The sequence below is a fragment of the Pongo abelii genome, chromosome 1 (genome assembly GCF_028885655.2).
Source record: "Pongo abelii isolate AG06213 chromosome 1, NHGRI_mPonAbe1-v2.0_pri, whole genome shotgun sequence".
NCBI classification, from domain to species: Eukaryota; Metazoa; Chordata; class Mammalia; order Primates; family Hominidae; genus Pongo; species Pongo abelii.
This window is the reverse complement of record NC_071985.2, coordinates 100,855,293-100,875,016: the sequence shown is the minus strand read 5'-3', so window position 1 is coordinate 100,875,016 and position 19,724 is coordinate 100,855,293. Positions and strand designations below refer to the sequence as shown.

The window sequence follows — 19,724 nt, the reverse complement described above, 5'->3', positions numbered from 1 at the left end:
CTCTCATTTATTTATGTCACTGTTAATGTCTCACAACAATATTATAATATTCTCTCTAGATGTGTTAGATGTATTCTTAGGTCCTTTATTTTTGTGTTATTGTAAATGGTATTGTTAGAATCTTCAGAAGTAATTATTGGCCAGGTGCGGTGGTTCATGTCTGTAATCCTAGCACTTTGGGAGGCCAAGGTAGGCAGACACTTGAGCCAGGTGCTGGAGACCAGCCTGGGCAACATGGCAAACCCCATCTCTACAAAAAATACAAAAATTAGCCAGTGGCACACGCCTGTAGTCCCAGCCACTCAGGAGGCTGAAGTAGGAGGATCAATTGAGCCCAGGAGGCAGAGGCTGCAGTAAGCCAAGATCGCACCACTGCATTTCAGCCTGGGTGGCAGAGGGAAACCCTGTCTCAAAAATAAATAAATAAATAAATAAGTGATTATTACCAGTCTCACAGCTGAGGCAGAAATTTAAAACAAATAAATAATAAGTACTGCATTTATTCACTCCAAGAAAAGTAAAAGCTAAGGCCCAGAATGTGGCAAGGCAAGGGTTAAAAAGAAGAGAACAAGTTTTCCTCTGCCTAGCAAGCTTACTTCAAGGACAGTTGTAAGATAACGCTGTCCCAATAGCCAAGGTCAAAGGAATAGGCTCCAGACACCCCTCCCTTCCAGAGCAAGGTTGAAGGAAAAAAAAGAGATTCTTTTACTGTTACTCTTTCCCCAGGCCTCTTAAGCATTATTTACAAATGTCTGTATTTAGCCAGTTTTTGTTTTTCTTTTGATGCAACTACAAGGTCACCAGCTATGCAAGGTCACAAGTTATATTATGCTATGTATTACGTGACCTGTCACTGTATGATTAACTGCTTTTGTGTCTGTAAGGCCGCTTATAAAAACCCCACTGTCTTTGTTCAGTGCTCCGCTTTTTAGATGCAAACCTGCTGAGCCGTGCGTACCTAAAATAAACAACAATCCTCCTGTTTTTCCATATTGGCCTCTCCTTTCCTCAGTTTACCACAACATAGCCATAATAGTATAAAAACTGAAAGACCCTAAGACACATATACATTAAGCTTGGCAACAGAAAGCAGGATGTCACACACAAAGCTAGTAATGTGAAAATCTGGTCTTGCATAAGGTCTTTTAGGTACAGACTTCTTTGTTAATGCACATTGGCAGGAAAATGGGAACGAATAAAATTGCTTGCTGTCCTTCTCCCTTTATTCTCCACTTCTTGTTTTTTCTAAATGTGAGGTCAAAACTTCCATGAGGGTAAGAAGTTCAGTTTTCTGCCTTTCCCCTTCATCTCCCTATCACACTAGGTACATACTACTCCTTAACACTTAGAGAAGATAAAAAAAAGAATAAATTGTGGAGAGGGAGCATATGTGAAAGTAAAAGATTCCCAGACATAATATGGGAGTTAATGGAGAAAGAAAATCTCTAAGGAAGACTAGAAATAATTGGGTTAGGGATTCTCGAGAAGTAAATTAAATTCCCCAAATGTGGTATTCTCTGAGAAAATAATTTTGAAGCAGCAATGGCATGATATCCAGTGAAACAGCGGTCCTCTGGAGCCTGGCTGTGACTTCAAGGCCCACTTCTGGAAAGGCAGAAAGACTTCTAAGAGGAGAAATGAGCATTTATGTAGGTTTCTAAGTACCATCTTTATTTTAGAAAATAATCATTTTCTACCTTGAATTCTAGTTTATTGTGACCAAAGATTGTAAAATTTCAGGATATGGCTGAATTAAAATTTTGGTCCTGCACTTAAATAGCTGCTTGAATTGCAATTTCTTATCCTAATTATTTTATCCTTTCATTCCACTGTGAAATCTATATCATGGCACTTAATAGTCAACTTTATTATTTTAATTTACCAAATGCTTATTTACCTTTCATGGGTTATTTCATTTAGCCTTCATGATATCTGTTGTCATTGCCTCACACTCAGTAGGTGGCTTTTAATACTATTCTATTATTTTGATCAATTTGTATAATATAAATATTCTCTCAGTGTTTGGTAAAGCTGTCTGGGCTTGCTTTTGTTTTTTGAGACAGAGTTTCGTTGTGTCACTCAGGCTGGAGTGCAGTGGCACGATCTCAGCCCACTGCAAACTCCACCTCCCAGGTTCAAGTGATTCTCCTGCCTCAGCCTCCCAAGTAGCTGGAATTATAGGCACACACCACCACACACGGCTAATTTTTGTATTTTTAGTAGAGACGAGGTTTCACCATCTTGGCTAGGCTGGTCTCAAACTCTTGACTTCAAGTGATCCACCCATCTCGCCCTCCCAAAGTGCTGGGATTACAGGCGTGAGCTGCCGCACCCGGCCTTGGTGCTATTTTTAGGATATGTATATCTGACTTTTTTTTCTGTTTCTCTTATAGTTAATTCTTTATTCAGGTATTTTACTTTTCTTAGCTCAACTTTGGTAATTTGTATGGAAAAGTCAACATTTTGTCTACATTTGCAAATATATATCAAAAATACACATCATTTTAATATCTTCTATATCTAGTATTACTTATGTGCTTTTTCAATAGTAAGTTTACGGAAGGATTAACTCTTAATTTTCTTTTCAGGGAACACAGCGTTTGGTTTTATAAATTCCATTTTGGTGGAATAGGAAGGTATGATCTGTTTCATTGACTATGCTTTCATCTTACTTTATTCCTTCTATTTTCCACAGGTTTTTGTTGTGTTCCTTTATTAGCGTTTGAGTTAAAAACTTAATTCTCTCTCTGTTGCTCAGGCTGGAGTGCAGTAGCATGATCTCAACTCACTGTAACCCTCCGCCTCCCAGGCTCAGCGATCCTCCTGCCTTGGCCTCCCTAGCAGCTGGAACTATAGGCGTGCACCACGACATCCAGCTAATTTTTCTATCTGTTGGAGACACAGGGTCCTGCCATGTTGTCCAGGCTGGTCTCCAATTCCAGAGGCAATAATTGGGAGGCCAAGGTGACCTGCCTACCAATTATTTTCTCTTAAATGCATTTTAAAGCTACGAATTTTCTCCTGACTGCTTCACGTAGGTTTTAATATTATTTGCCATGAAATATATTTCACAGTGGAATGACAGATAATTGGGATAAGAAATGGCAATTCAAGTAGTTATTTAAATATAGGGCTAAGATTTGAATTGTAGCTTACTGGGACCAAAGCTTGTGAAGTCTCAGGGTATGGTTGAATTATAGTGCTCTTGTTATTTCTAAAGAGTGTATAATTTTTATTGATATCCCCTTTAACCCATGTGCTTTTTCCTAAGAGTACAACTTAAGGAGGGCATGTTTGATTATTTCATTGTTTTATAATCAGTTAACTATGCCCTGGTCCTATATGGTTTCAGCTTTTCAGCACTTGTTGAGACTTAATTTGCCATCTCACTTATGGCCAATTTTTGTCAATATTCTATGTGAATTTGAAAATAATGTAACTTTCCTATTTTGAATATAAGATGGTATAGGCATAATTATAGTTATGATTAATCTTATTAACCGTGTTCTTCAAATTCTCCATATCCTCAATAAGTTTCAGTCAACTAGATCTGTCAATTCCTAAGAAAGGTATATTAAACTTATCACTGTGATCGTTGACTTATATGCATATATTTGTATGTATCCTTGTTAAATGCAAACAATTCATGGTCATTCCTTAATGGAGCACTACCTTTATGAATATGATATACCCTTCTAGTGCCATATATAAATGTATTTTTAAACCGACTTTAAAAAAAAAAAAGTCAGGAACTTGCTCTGTCACCCAGGCCAGAGTACAAAGGTGCAATCATAGCTCACTGCAGCCTCAACCTCCTAGGCTCAAGCAATCCTCCTGCTTCAGCCTCCTAAGTAGCTGGGACTACAGGTGCATGTAACCATGCCTGGCTAATATTTTTACTTTTTGTAGAGACAGGGGTCTTGCTTTGTTGCCCAGGCTGATCTCGAACTCTTGGCTTCAAGTGATCCTCCTGCCTCAGCTTCCCAAAGTGCCGGGATTACATGTGTGACCCACCATGTAAGCCCACATTTTTCTAACTTCTACAGTAATAGTATCTATATCCTATTTATTTATAACATAAATCTTACTTAGCTTGTTTTACTTCTCTTCACTCTTCCTTTCCCTACCACCCTTCTACATCACCAGGAATTTGAATTCCAGGTTTTCTTTTTAATTTTCTAGAATCTAAATCCACTTTGTTTAGCAATATCTTTTACCAAATACATGACCACCTTTGCTTCCATTATCTCACATCTTCCCTTATGATCTTTTTAAATTATTGCTGGAATAGAATTCTGAAAAGTCACCCACACTGAAATGACAGTTTAATTGAATTCAAAATTATTTTCCCTAGATTTTAAAAAATAATGCTTCGTGTCTTCTTATATCCAGTGGAGCCCAAATGAGTTGGATGTAAATTTGACTTCCATTTCTTCATAAGCATTTTCCCTGAATATGTTTAGAAATTTCTTTGTTCCCAAATTTTGTCACTGTGAATCTAGGTGAGGGTCCTTCTCATCCTGTATGCTCAGAATTTAATAGGACCTTGCAATCTAAGGATGTATGTATGCATTTAGATTCTGTGAAATATCCTCCTTTTATTCCTTTATTTTCTCATGACTGTGGTTGCATACTACACGATAGTAGGTTGTACACTCACATCGGCAAATCTTACTATTCAAATGACAGCCCCTGAAATTGTGCAGTGCACAATCAGCAAATCTTATTTGGTAGATCTGTATTTTATTTCTTACATGTTCTCAATTCTCCCCTCCTCTCTAACTCCTCATCCTATTAGATGAGTTTGGAACATCTGGATCTATTTTTCATATCATTTAACTTTTCTTTCATCTCTGCATGCATCTTTTTATATGGCTTTGTGGAGGAATTTCTGGCTTATCTTGATCATCATGAGGAGGGAGAAACTCAAACTATGTGTTTCCTGTGCTTTCACACTACAAACAATCAACACAGAAGACTGTAACCAAGTGTGACGGAGGGGAAGGGGGGTCTCCACACAGCAAGCAAGCAATCAGTTCTGCAGTGGACACCAGCTGAGTGTACTCCAATTCAGTTTTTACACTATTTATCAGGAGATCCCACAGGTTGAGGGCTGAGTCTACCAGACTGCCCCCACTTCAAATGCCAGTTCCAAGTCTGGGCCTCCAGAACTTCTGACCAACTATTTCTAAGCTGGGGTTCCCATGGCTTCCTCCTTTGCACTGTATTAATTTGTTAGAGCAGCTCATGAAACTCAGAGAAACAGTTTCGTTTAACTGGTTTATAACAAAAAATACAGATGAAAAGATGCATAAGGCAAAGTATGGGGGAAGGAGCATGGAGCTTCCATGCACCTCCGCTGGGTGCGCCGCCCTTCAGGAACCTCTACATATTCAGCTATCCAGAAGCTCTCCTAGCACTGTCCTTTTGGGTCTTTATGGAGGCTCCATTACATAGGCATCACTGATTAAACCATTGGCCATTGGTGATCAGCTTAACCTTCAGCCCCTCTCCCCTCCCCAGAAGTTGGAGGTGGGCTGAAAGTCCCAACTCTCTAATCCTCCCCTTGTTCTTTCTGGTCACCAGCCCCCATCCTGAAGCTACCTAGGGGCTGCCAGACATCAGGCAACTCATTAATAAACAAAAAGACATCACACTTTGGTGTTTCTAAGGATTTTAGGAGTTGTATGTCAGGAAATGGGGTTGAAGACCAAATATATATTTCATAATAGCACAATCTTTCAGTTCATTTATTTTCTCTTGCCTTTATCTATCCTGTTCTGGATTTATCCCTTGTTGAATTTTTATGTCAATGACCAAATTTTAAATTTCCAAGACGTGGGAGCGCCCAGTTACTTGGTACATTTTCCTGCCTCCTTGAACTAAATGACAGCACTACTCACTGCTGGGGTCAAAGATGTCAGTCACCAGCCAGACATGGTGGTTCACACCTGTAAACCCAGCACTTTGGGAGGCCAAGGTCGGTGGATCCCTTGAGCCCAGGAGTTTGAGACCAGCCTGGGCAAAATGGTGAAACCCCATCTCTACAAAAAATACAAAAATTAGCTGGTTGTGGTGGTACATGCCTGTGGTCCCAACTACTGGGGAGGCTGAGGTGGGAGGAGAGCTTGAGTCCAGGAGGTTGGGGCTGCAGTGAGCTGAGATTGTGCCACTGCACTCCAGCATGGGTAATAGAGCGAGACCCAGTCTCTAGAAAATAAATAAAAAGACTTCAGTCACCAAGGTAAGGAGATGGGTGGATACTCCTACTGTGGTACCTGAACTGTCATCCTGTCAAGCTGCCCCAAGACCAACTTTTGTCTCCTGGTTCCAAAACATGTGGATCATTTTTTGGTCCACTCCTGTCTTCTGCAGAAGTCCTCCTTGGCACTCTTCACTGTTACCCCATCTGCCATCTTTGTCAATTTTTTATCATTTATAGGAATTTGGGGTGGAATATGAGAAGAAAGCAACATATCTTCAGTACACAATCTTGAATCAGTAGCTATTTTTCACCTGTGCATTAGAGATGGGAAACTTGCAGAGCACTTAACAGGACTTCCTTATGACCATCAACTAGTATTTATTGAATTGTTTTTAGTAGGAAACATTAAGCAATTATCCTTCATAAAAACATTATGAAGTAAGTATTACTATATTCCCAGTTTTAAGATGAGAAAACAGATTAAAAACACCATAAAGAACAGAGCCAGGTTACACTCCAGGTGGTCCGTTTCAGGAGCCTGAACTGCTTACTATTACACTATACGATGGCATATCCAGATGATTTTGGGAACACATTATACTTCTACCCTGCCAGGAGGGCCAAATATATTTACTTTGTCATCTCTGTGCTATAAGGGGCCACATTTCTACCCATCAACTCAATCTACATTACTCAAGCATGCTTGTAATTCATATGTTATTTCCTGATGCCAGGAAGAAGAGTCACAGTTCTGTTTCACTATGCTTTTATCTTTGAGACTCAAATTCCCCCTTCCCCACTATAAATTATTTGCACATACTAGTCTAGAAAGATTTAATATGCCACTTTCCCCTGCAAACACATCTCCACAATCATAAACACCATGAAATAAACTTCTCTTAGACAAATGAAAAAGTTTCTTACCTTTTTCTCCAGGCTAAGGATCAAAATTCAAGTTTTACTTGGTTAACTCTCCTGCTAATCTGAAAACTGTCTTCTTCTCTATAGATGCTTGCTGTTTCAGGGGGGCAGGCAGGAGTTATTTAAGAATAATTTCCATTACCTAATACCTTGATACTAATGTGAAAAAAATCATGAAAATCAGAGGTCAAACACTTAAAAAGATCCACGAAAAATCTCCTACAAAGACACTTAAATAAGCAAAATCATCAAATTTTCATAATGTGACAGGGAGAAGATTGAAGAAACCAAAAAAAGCAAGTATGTTCCTTTGCTGGAACTAATCCTATGGCTGATATATATACAAGTTAATCAGCATACCTTTCTCCTGCTCATTATTCTACATATATAATATGGGTCTTAAGTAAGTAAACATTCCAAACTAGATGAAATATAGTTCCAGAGAGAAATTATAAGTAGTTTAAGACTTAACCCTTTGTATTAGAGTTCTCCAGAGGGACAAAACTAATAGGGGAGACATATATCTATATCTATAGATATAGATAGATGATAATAGATTAGATATAAATATATTAAAGGGAGTTTATTAAGGAGAATTGGCTCACATGATTACAAAGGCAAAGTCCTACAGTGGGCCATCTGCAAGCTGAGGAAGAAAGAAGCCAGTAGTGGTTCAGTCTGAGTCCAAAAGCCTCAAGAGTGGGGAAGCTCACAGTGCAGCCTTCAGTCTGTGGCCGAAGGCCCAAAAGCCCCAGGCAAGCCACGGTGTTAAGTCCAAGAGTCCAAAGGCCAAAGAACCTGGAGTCTGATGTCCAAAGGCAGGAGGAATGGATGGAGGCATCCAGCACAGGAGAGGGATGAAAGCCAGAACTCTGCAAGCCAGCTTAGCCCACCTTCTCTCCTCCTGCTTTGTTCTAGCTACCCTGGCAGCCGACTGGATGGTGCCAACCCACATTGAGGGTGAGTCTTCCTCTCCTAGTCTACTGACTCAAATGTTAATCTCCTCTGGCAACACCCTCGCAGACACACCCAGAAACAATACTTAGCTATCTAGGCATCCTTTAACCCTATCAAGTTGATACCTAATATTAACCATCACACCCTAGGATTTAGAATTTTCTTAAGAACACTGAATGACCCTTGCCCAGGATCGTATCTGTGCTGTGTCTGAAGTCTGTTTTAGACTCCCTCCTGGCCTAAACAATTTTCCTTCAATGCACTGAAAAATGATAATCCCACAAACTAGAAACCAAGACTTGTGCAAAATCAAAACATTGCAAAGGCGGGTGTGGGGAAATCAAGCTCTTATCTTTAGGTATATTCTATTCCTAGGTGTTTAAAACACTAATATTAAAAAGTGATATGGATCTTCACCTACCCTCTGGTAATTTGCAGTTATTGCCCTTTGATCATGTAAAGCAACTGAGATCATTTGCTCCTGACTTCACGTCACTAATCTGTATCCTTTATTTTTTGCTCCAAGTGTTCCTTCTTCTGAGAGCCTAGTGCTGCTCCAGTACCTAGATATCTCTCTCTCCCCCTCTCTCTCTGTCTCAATATCCAATCGATCCCAAGCTGTATTACCTCTTTACCAACTTTGGGAAAGGGGACCAGTATCCAGGCTTGGATAAGCCAAGGAAAAATACTAAGGAACTGCTTAAAGCTCTAGTAGTTCTTCTACTTTGCTGTTTCTGGCTTTGGCCATCTAAAGCAAAGTTCCTTGGATTGGCTGACAGTGAGATACTCTCTAGATTCTTGTGTCTCTTTTTAGTAGGACCACCTAAGATGTATCATCCATTGTGTAACGAGTTCTTGACCAAAGAAAAGAAATCTTAAGGTCTTCGGACTCTGTCATCTTTCTTGTTTGCCACTCTTTGGACTGTAATTTGAAGAGAAAAAGCCTTTTCTTGTGAAAATTTTGGATGCTGAGTAGTTGACAAGAACAGTAACTTCAGCTAGAAAATGCTGGAAACAATTTAATAAGCAGAAATGATTAACTCCAAAATCATCGACATGACTCCATCAACCCCATTTTTAAATTTCTATTTAAACATTTCCCAAATTATTTGCACATTCTTCTTTTGGCTGTAAGTCTTGTTTTTCTCTACGCTACCTAATAGTTTTCTAGATAATTTCTATTCCCTTGACTTGTTCTTACGTTAAATCCTCAAAATTAAGAGCTTTCAACTCAAAAATCAGAAATAGGAAAGAAGTGTTTAATGAAATGATTTCACTTTTTTCTGAAAGTATTGACGTGAAGTATTAAAAGCATCATCTGATAGAAAAAGAAGGTACTTGCCAAATGTTATATTGGCCTTTATAGAGCACTAGTAACAGACACTATAAAGTCTTTTGTTTCCTAATTTATTATTTTCCTAATGGGCCGCATAGCAGACACTGAAGGTTCTACATAACAAAGGTCCTACAAGTAAATTGTGAAAATCCCTTATTGGATGGTGTTTTTAGAATACAGAAGGTCTTATTTCCTTAATGCAAGATGCTTAGGGAAGTCACTCTCAAGTCACTAGAAATCTATTAAAGCACCACTTGCTGGAAAATGGAATGTGCTCTGGAAGTACAACGGTGCTCTTGCTAGTGCCTTCCTAACCATAACAATAATAACAACAACACTGATCAAATATTTACCATGTTCCAGCCACTGTACTAAGTGTTTTGGGTACATTACCTCATTTAATCTTCACATCAAGCCTAGAAGATAGTTTCCATTATTTTTCCCACTTTACAGGGGAATAACTTGAGGATCAATTTGCTGTAAGGAAGTTTATTTATCACAAGTAAAGAAACTTTTCCAAGGTCATACAGTCCTTATGTGAGGAAGCTATACTCAAAGCTGATGTTCATCACCACTACAGGCTAGTGCCTTCTCAGCAAGAACTACTCTTACAGTGCTAAGAGGAGAAATGGGCAAGGTGGTAAGAGCCAGAATATCTATTGTTGATATTGCAGATACAGCTCTGAACTTAAGTCCCTAAAAATGATCTCCAACCTCAGTTGCCTCTGAGATGCCTTCAGCATGATATGTGATCATGTGAGAGCCATGTTATTTGTATTCTTTTTACCACCTCTTCTGCATCCATCTGGAGATAGTTCTCTTTTCTGTTTTTTCTAGAGGAAAAAAACAAAGACAAAAAAACAGGGAGATCTTAGCAGAACCAAGGCAGATTAGATATTAGCCTTGAAAATGGTGACAGCAATCAGTGATATTGAACCTGAAATAATTTAAATAATTATCAGGGACTTACCAGAGCTAAGTTCGTGGACCACTGGGATTTCTCTTATTTGCGCGTCTCATAGTCTTCCATAAAGTGATGGGACTATAATTGTCCATCTTCAAGGTTCCTTCTATGACTCATGTATAATCCCTCGACTCTTTTAGGAGATTCCTGGCAGTTAATGTCAATACTGCCCTTCATAATGCTTCTGAGTTACCTTAGGTAAGGTCCTTAAATACCCAATGGCTTATACTCTGAGGCTTCTAAACTGGTATGTGGACTTGGTGGTTGTAACTTCACCCAAATCCTCATTCTGTGTTGTGCTGTCCCTAATTTAGAGGGCAAAAGATTTCAAACTCAATCATTTCTTGTTAAATTCCACTCTTGGAGCTCCACCTGTCATAAACACAATCCCATTTCCCAGGTACTCAATTACTTCTGTTTCTCGAATCCATCATTCATCCCATAGATATTGAGTGCCTAATGTATTCCAGATATAGTTCTACATAATAGGGATAGAGCAGTGTATGAAACAAAGTACCTACCTTCATAGGACTTATTCTGAGGAGGTAGGAGGGGAGACAAATGATATAATAACTTAGACTATATCTGAGTAATACAACAAATAAGTCTTTAAAAACAGTGGCTTGAATAAGATACAAGTTTATTTATCTTTCATGTAACAGTCCAGGGCTAACAGAGCAGTTCTGCCATCCTCATCACAGGGCTTCTGCCTCTGGGTCCAAAGTAGTTGCCCCAATTCCTGCCATCACATCTGCACCCCAGCCAGTGGAGAGGGTAAGAGGGCAAGAGCAACACATACATATTCTTTTTTAGGGCACAAACTAGAAATAATACATACAACTTCCATTCACATCTCATTGGCCCCAAACTTAGGACAAACCCAGATGCAAGAGAAGCTGGTAAATTAGCCTTTAATTGAGAAGCCATGAGCCCAGAAAGCAGAGAGTTAGAGTATACAAGGAAAGATCATTTTTATGGATATCAGTCTCATTCAGAAATAAACAAATAAATACATTAGTATTCAGATGGTATATGGAGAAAAATTAAGAAAGTTATGAGAGGCCGGGCACACTGGCTCACACCTATAATCCCAGCACCTTGGGAGGCCGAGGCGGGTGGATCACAAGGTCAGCAGATCAAGACCATCCTAACACAGTGAAACCCTGTCTCTACTAAAAATACAAAAAATTAGCCGGGTGTGGTGGCACATGCCTGTAGTCCCAGCTACTCGGGAGGCTGAGGCAGGAGAATCGCTTGAACCCAGGAGGTGGAGGTTGCAGTGAGCCAAGATTGCACCACTGCACTCCAGCCTGGACAACAGAGCGAGACGCGAGACTCTATCTCAAAAAAAAAAAAAAAAAAAAAAAAAAAGTTATAAGATAAGGAATACCAAGAAGTGATGAAAGAAAAGGAGGGGAGCTTGTTATCTTACTAAGATATTCAGGGAAGACCTCAATGACAGTTAGTAAGGTAACTTCTGAGCAAAAGCTTACAAGAAATTAGGAAGCCAGTCATGCAAGTATCTAGGGATGAGCCTTTCAGAAGAGGAAATAGCAAGTGCAAACATCCTGAGATAGAAGGGCCTTGATGTATTCAAGGAAGTACAAGGAAAAAATTATGATGAAATGGAGCAAAACAGGTAAGAGAGAGGGTCAGAGAAGTGAATGTGGGCCTTGATGCTGAAGCCATTGGAGGGTTTTCTGTTGAGGAGGAGTATGGGAATGATATGATCTGACTTATGTTTCAAAAAGTGTACTCTAGCTGCTTTGTGGGAAATACAGGAGGGAGAGAGCAGAATCAAGAAGGCCATTTAAAACGCCATTGCAAATATCTGAGAGGTGGAAGCTTGGAGCAGGGAAACGGTGGAGGTGGTGAGATGTGGTTGGATGCTGTACATATTTTGAGCCAAGAGGATTTTCTGATAAATTGCATTTGGAAAATAAGAAAAAGCTTATTCACTCACCACTCTAATAGTCACACCAGTCTATAATCCCAGCACTTTGGGAAGCCAAGGCAGGTGGATCACTTGAACCCAGGAGTTCAAGACCAACCTGAGCAACATAGTGAGACCCCATCTCTACAAAAAAAACCTCTAAAAATTAGCCAAGCATGTGGCATGCACCTGTAGTCCCAGCTACTCAGGAAGCTGAGGTGGGATGATCACTTGAGCCTGGGAGGTCAAGGCTGCAATGAACTGTAATCATGCCACTGCACTCCAGACTGGGTGACAGAGCAAGACCCTGTCTGGGAAAAGAAAAAGGCACAGCGGGGGGTGGGGGGGCAGGCATGGTGGTTCACACCTGTAATCCCAGCACTTTGGGAGGCCAAGGCAGGCAGATCACCTGAGGTCGGGAGTTCGAGACCAGCCTGGCCAACATGGTGAAACCCCATTTCTACAAAAATACAAAATTAGCTGGGCATGATGGCTGGCATCTGTAATCCCAGCTACTCGGGGCTGAGGCAGGAAAATCGCTTGAATCCGAGAGGCAAAGGATGCAGTGAGCCGAGATTGTGCCACTGCACTCCAGCCTAGGTGACAGAGCAAGACTCCATCTCGAGAGAGAGAGAGAGAGAGAGAGAGAAAGAGAGAAAGAGAGAAAGAGAGAGAGAGATAGAGAAAAAGAGAGAAAGAGAGAGAGAGAAAGAGACAGAAAGAGAAAGAGAGAGAAAGAGAGAAATAATCATCACACCCCAAGAAAATCAAGCTAGGACCATGGTGAACAATGCTCCAAGAGTGTTCTGATGCTGTAAACTGAGTGTGATGTGTGTAAATTGTTTTGCACTTTGCAAGTAGGAGGGTGGGATAGCCAAAGCTGTTCAATATAATAATATTAAAAAATAAAATCTCAATTGAAGTAAAATACAAATTTTCTTAAGCGATATTTTAAAGTAAATGGATGAGGGGTGAGGAATTAATAACCTCTAATCACAGAATAAAAATGGAAAGAGAATTCCATCTACCCAAATCAGACAATTAAAAAGTTGAAAGAGGTTACAGTAAAAATTGGGTGAAACTAAAACTTAAAAAATAATTTCAGAGGATACATGATACGCTCGTCACAAAGAAAATTCCAGTTGAACCTTATGGACTTGAGGAATGGATACCTTTGTGTCTCCATCACTTAGCACAGTAGCTGGCACCATGTAAGTTCTCACAGAATTTTCCTGAACTCTCCAACCAGAGGCAACCTTTCACTCTCAATTCACGTAACATTTCCTTCTTACTCTTCTTTTGGGAATAACATATCTTGCTTGAATTATATTTATCTTTATGCCAGTTTAATTCCCTCTTTTAGATTCATTTACATCTTTGTATCCTCTAGCTCATTATTTTTTCAAAATAAAATGGATTAACATAAAAAATTATTAAAGAGATAAATTAAAAGAAAATATTACAACCTGGCTGAGGGGCAAAAATTATATGTTCAACGTATATTTGATAATACATACTGAGAAAACACAGTCTACTTTTACTTTTCAAAAGTTTGTTCATGTTGACATTGTGGGACCTAGAAGATTTTTATCAAGTTTTCTATTTTTGCCAAGTCATATGATCTGCTATAGTTCAGCTATAGTTAACCAAATGTAGAAAAGAAAAAAATTTTCCATAATATCTAGTAATTCTCCAAAACAAACTTGTTCCTTGTTAAACACTGACATTCTTTGATAACTCTCACTTTATCCCACAGAGGTCATGTACTTATTTCCCATCTGTTGTCCTATGTTTACATTCCAAATTCAGTTGCATTGACTTTTAGAACAGCTTTAGGAACTGCACCCAGTTTTAAAATACATTATTTGTCTAAAAATTATGACATGAGATTAAACTGTCATCTTTGTAGGTTTCTACACATACTCCAACTCATTCACCAATCCTTGAAAACATTATGTACCAATCTCAATGCCCTGACCCAGGCCAAGCCCATTTCTACATGTGCAGTGTTCTCCGGATCTGATATTTAAAGCCCCTTATCCTGATACTACACACCTTTTGTCTTCTGGAGTGCACCTCTCTTCTCATCCTTTTTCAAGGCACTAGAAAAGCAGACCATTTCTGCAGCACTTCAAAAACCAGGGTGAGAAAGCGCCACTCTAATCTCATCATTTTGGCTACATAGATACATTGGCTCAAGGGAAGATGCCAAGTGTAGTACTTTACCACTCTGAGGATTTTTGAATCTATAACAGTTGTTTCAACTGGGCCAATAATTATTAAGGGCAATAATTAAGAGTATCCATAGTAAAGGAGTAAGAAAAAAAGTTAGAAAAAAAGTAATGAAAAATATTTACTAGAGGATTTGAACCCACCACTCTCAGATCAATTTTCTAGTGTTCTGTTGACTGGCAACCAGTCAACAAACTTTCATTGAGAAGCTATTTTATAGTAGGCATTGGGATAGCCTTTGTGGAATAAATACCAAGAAGCATATGTCTCTAGCAGAAGACAAACAAGAAAATGTAAAAACAAGAAAAAGAAATTGAGGAATAAGGCTACAGTTTACAAAGCTACACAATTGTTCATTGTGCAAGGAATGAGGCCTTAAAAGAAAGACTTCCCTGTGAACTACAATGAGATGAAAAAGCTTCTCAGAGTGAGATTTGAGCAAGAGTTTAAAAGAACTGACAGATTGATAAGAAGCTTCAAGTATTCTAGAGGACTGAGTACTAAAACTCAGAACAATGTAACAAAAGCACAGAAGAGAAAGTTAAGATGCTTTACATGACAGTAGAACATTTAGGCTAAGCTGGAGGACTGGGGAGAACAAATGAAGAAGGTAAGTTTTGGCTAGATAATAGGTGGCCTTTAGTTTCAGGATGAGGATTTGGAAGTTAATCTTTTGGTCAATGGGTAATAAATGATGGCATTTGTGTAGTTGAGCCAGTTGACAATGCTTTAACAACTTCAAAAGGCCCTGAAAAACATGGTCCCTAATCCTTAAGAAAAAAAGAACTCCTGACTTCAGGACCCTAAGCTAGGAGGAGATTGGATAGATTCTCTTATGGCCCAACTGTATAGAAAATAGACCACCTCGGCCGTCTCACTTATTGAGTAAACTTTCCTACCAGAGAATGTGCTATGTATGATTTCTTTACTTTCAACGGAAATTTTGGATTCTCAGTTATCTTTCCCTGACCTCTTGTCTGGTGATCAGAAAAAGATGACTGAACTGGGAATCTTAATTTTCTAGTGGAAAAAAAATCATGTATACCACATTTTATATGACTTTTAATTGGGTGTAAATTTGAACTTTAACATCATAAAAATTAGTAAAATTCATTTTAAGCACAAAGTTGCTAATTCCCCCAAGATTTATCAAGAATGGCTTAATTTCAAAGGCTGTCAAGTTAATTATAAGCTAAGATTTTCCAGTTGCACCAAGGGTATATTTTATTTGGCAAAAGAAACATCCACTGGCTTTTATCAGGATGAGTCTTGAGTTATACAAGTTTTAAACTGAGAGGTCTTCAGAAATTCACCCTACATATTAACTGTGGCCTTCTCTACACCACAAATTCCCCTCCACTCATCCTCAAATTGTTTTCCTTTGTCAGAACATCTGTGACACACCCACAGGTCGATTAACATGAGGACCCAACACCTATTAAAACATCCACACTCCTGAGAACACTAAAAACCAACCACCTCGTCAGGTCCCACCTCCAGTCTAGCTGAATCAGGAAACCTCAGGAGAAGCACCTGGAAGCGGGTTTAACAAGCGCAAAGGTGATTCTTATAATTGGGAAAGTTCGGAACCAACACAGGGTTCTTGTCCTGGAGGAGGTATTTTCCTGTGGAGAAGGACCTGTAAACAGCCTATGAAGTGCTCAGCTTTCACCAAGAAAAAAACATGGGCTGGTAGGGTTAAGGAAACGTTTGACTGAAATGAGGATTAAATCCTGAAGGTCAGGGATGTCTCTTTGGGCGCTGGGGTCTCTCAATCACCAAAGATCGACATTATAGGCCAGGTAGCTCTTTGTCCCCCCAGAGATCTGTCCTGTGCCTCATGCTTAGCACTCCTGACCTCTACCCATTGGATACCTCTAGCACCGCCCCCCTCCCCCGCCCCCGCCCCCCACACACACACCTGACAACCCGAAACATCTACAGATATTGCCAAATACTCTACAGGGGGTGGGGTGGTGGCAATATATCTCCATGTTTGAAGTCACTGGAATGGAAGTTAGGAGAGGATGGCTAAGTCAGGACTTGCAAAAAGGCTACGGGACGAAAGCACATGGCTATATTAGACAAAGTTTGTGACAAACGCCTGTAGGTATATGGTAAGGAAAACAGATTAAAACACTAAGAAATAGTAAGAGGTTGGACAGGGTTTCTCATCTGTATGAGAAATCTCGTCTCGTCCATTACTTTCAGAAACAAAAAGGAAAACGACTTTGGAGATACAGGTTAAAGGTTGAAGGGGTGTAGAACCACCCACCGCCTCCTTCCCTCCATCCCTCCCAAATATCCCAGAACGTGTCAAACCTTTCTAATCTCGTAGCAGAGATAACAAGCAACTCAGTAAGACTGGACCGGGATGACTGAGGGCCAACTCATTACAGGACTACAGAAAACTCCTTAGTCCTAAACCCGAATGCATCCGTGACCATGGTAACACTCCCTACCTGACCAAAAGCTATCCAACGCTCTGACAAGTGTTTACAGCTGCTTTCTCGATTACTGAAGTGGCTCTGAAAAGAGCCTTTGGGATTAGGTGGTTGATCTACTGCGTCCCCTGCACACCCTTACTTCGAGCTGGTGTACTTAGTGACCGCCTTGGTGCCCTCGGACACGGCGTGCTTGGCCAGCTCACCGGGCAGCAGCAGGCGCACGGCCGTCTGGATCTCGCGGGATGTGATGGTGGAGCGCTTGTTGTAGTGTGCCAGGCGGGACGCCTCTCCAGCGATGCGCTCGAAGATGTCGTTGACGAAGGAGTTCATGATGCCCATGGCCTTGGACGAGATGCCGGTGTCGGGGTGGACCTGCTTCAGCACCTTGTACACGTAAACGGAGTAGCTCTCCTTGCGGCTGCGCTTGCGCTTCTTGCCGTCCTTCTTCTGCACTTTCGTAACAGCCTTTTTGGAGCCCTTCTTGGGAGCAGGAGCGGATTTTGCTGGATCCGGCATGTTTGCGCGAAAAAAGGGAACACAGACTTAAAGAAATAATTCCAGACTACCGCAAAACGGGCTGGTTACGCGCTATTTATAGAGCCTGTATGCAAATGAAGACTCGCAAAGTGCTGCGTTTTAATTGGTTAACTTACAACGGTGTCGTCAGAGGGGGTGGAGTCTATGTAAATAACAGCTTCTAGTCTTGCTTCCTTAATGGTCGCTGTAACAAAAGTCTTGTTATCCAATCAGAATGGTCCATTTCACACTAACCAGTTTTAAGCTAGGTGAAGCGACTTTCAACGGCTTGGGGTTTTTTTCTTGGTTTTCACTTTCCATTAGACTTGCATACGGAAGAAATCTTAACGCCAGCTAGACAAGTTAATTCTCTTTCCTTGTTTTTGCATTTTCATTCTATACTTTGTGGAAATTTTGTTCTCTTCCTTGAAATACCTCAGCCCACACATTTTTAAAAATCGCCAAGTATTTACTCCCGCCCGCTTAAATTACTATTCTGGCTTCGGCACCGCCTGTAGTATGCAATGCGGAAGATGCTGAGCCTTAATTAAGCTTATACATTTCCTAAATAAACCAGGAAACGGGTTTATAATTTTTAAGGGGCTCGCCCCACCCTTACACTCAGGATCTTCCACATCTAGAAACTCCCCATATTGTCTCTTGCCCCCATGCAAAACTTTACCCACAGAATTGGGAGCCGGACCTCCAGCCTTAAACCAGCGTGAAAAGGCTCGGCCGGAACCACAAGGACGATGCCTCTGCGGCTTTCTCTACTGCCAGCCAGCTCACGGCTGGGCTTTGGGTTCTGTAACGCCACCCACCACGAGTGCCCCTGGCCCCTGACCGGTGCGCAAGGCAGAGGCACATCAAATGGAGAGCCGATACAGCTGCTCTTGATGAAAACGGCAGTGGCTCTGAAAAGAGCCTTTAGATCGACCACTTAAAAATATGTCTTAGGCCCGCTCCCCGCGGATGCGGCGGGCCAACTGGATGTCCTTGGGCATGATGGTCACGCGCTTGGCGTGGATGGCGCACAGGTTCGTGTCTTCGAACAGCCCCACCAGGTAGGCCTCGCTGGCCTCCTGCAGCGCCATCACGGCCGAGCTCTGGAAGCGCAGGTCCGTCTTAAAGTCCTGCGCGATCTCGCGTACCAGCCGCTGGAAGGGCAGCTTGCGGATCAGCAGCTCCGTGGACTTCTGGTAGCGCCGGATCTCCCGCAGGGCCACGGTGCCGGGCCGGTAGCGGTGCGGCTTCTTCACCCCTCCCGTGGCCGGCGCGCTCTTGCGGGCCGCTTTGGTGGCCAGCTGCTTCCTCGGAGCCTTGCCGCCGGTAGACTTGCGAGCAGTCTGCTTAGTACGGGCCATGCTGCCTCATTGATACGAGAGGGTCTAGGCAGTCTTATTTATAGACATAGCTTCCTCTTGATTGGGCCTGAAAAGGAAATTTTCAAACTTGTGATCTCATTGGTTAAAATTCAATCCTCTTTACTGGGGCGGAAGATTGTTCTGCTAATCTTTCTTCCCTTATTATTTCCCCCTTTCCTGATTTTTTTCTGTAATTTTATCGATCACGGATTGTTTTTGAAGACTTTCCTTTAAATTAGTGTAACTTTTGTAAAAGCAATGTATAAAGTGTTTTGCATCCCATTTTAACAGAGATTTTTTTTTCCCCGAATTCAAGCATGCCCTTCTATGAGCTATCAGCCTGTTTCAGGTTACCTGTTATTGTAGCTCTTCTACCATAGCTAACATTTATTTCACGTCTGGCATTTTGCTCAGCAAGTTAGATGCATTGTATACCATGAATGACCGAAGCTTAGCAAAAAAAATATGTAATTGAAGGAATGAAAAAATTGAACTTATTTACTTGACCTTGGAACCTAGCCAAAGCCGTTTCATGTGGGTAGTGTGCTGACCTATATTGACCTGATATTAGAGCCTCTGCCTTCCTTTAGTCTTTTCTCCCTGCGATGTGGTTCCTTCTTCCTCACCCTCACATCAATGGCCAGTTAGGTCCTGCAGATGATAAGCTTCTAAATCAAAGAAGGACAACACCAGAAATATTCATTTATCCTTTACAATGTAGAATAGTTTGTAAATTAGTGCTCATTAGCCAGATTACAAGTTAAAGTTTCAAAGCAAATTATTCATCAATTGCTGACTTGCTAACATTTTATTCAATAAAGTGTTTTATAATGCTTAAAAGTTTAATGT

The 19,724-nt window shown here is 40.8% G+C and overlaps 2 protein-coding genes across 2 annotated transcripts in view; both read right to left on the bottom strand.

Annotated features, from left to right (window-relative positions):
- Positions 1 to 484: 484 nt before the first annotated feature.
- LOC100938272 (histone H2B type 2-F) lies at positions 485 to 17,511 on the bottom strand. The gene has a single exon (XM_063727828.1). The coding sequence runs from the start codon at positions 17,509 to 17,511 to the stop codon at positions 17,131 to 17,133; it is 381 nt and encodes a 126-aa protein (XP_063583898.1). The 3' UTR covers positions 485 to 17,130.
- The window catches only part of LOC100449918 (uncharacterized), a 30,992-nt gene continuing 26,858 nt past the window's right edge, over positions 15,591 to 19,724 (bottom strand). Inside the window, exon 6 of the mRNA XM_063723845.1 lies at positions 15,591 to 18,881. Within this exon, the coding sequence (XP_063579915.1) occupies positions 18,465 to 18,881 (417 nt within the window). The 3' untranslated portion in view covers positions 15,591 to 18,464. The remainder of the gene's footprint in view (positions 18,882 to 19,724) is intronic.

Bases quoted from the DNA above. Each gene is read 5' to 3' on its own strand.
- LOC100938272 (XM_063727828.1), bottom strand. From the start codon at position 17,511: ATGCCGGATCCAGCAAAATCCGCTCCTGCTCCCAAGAAGGGCTCCAAA.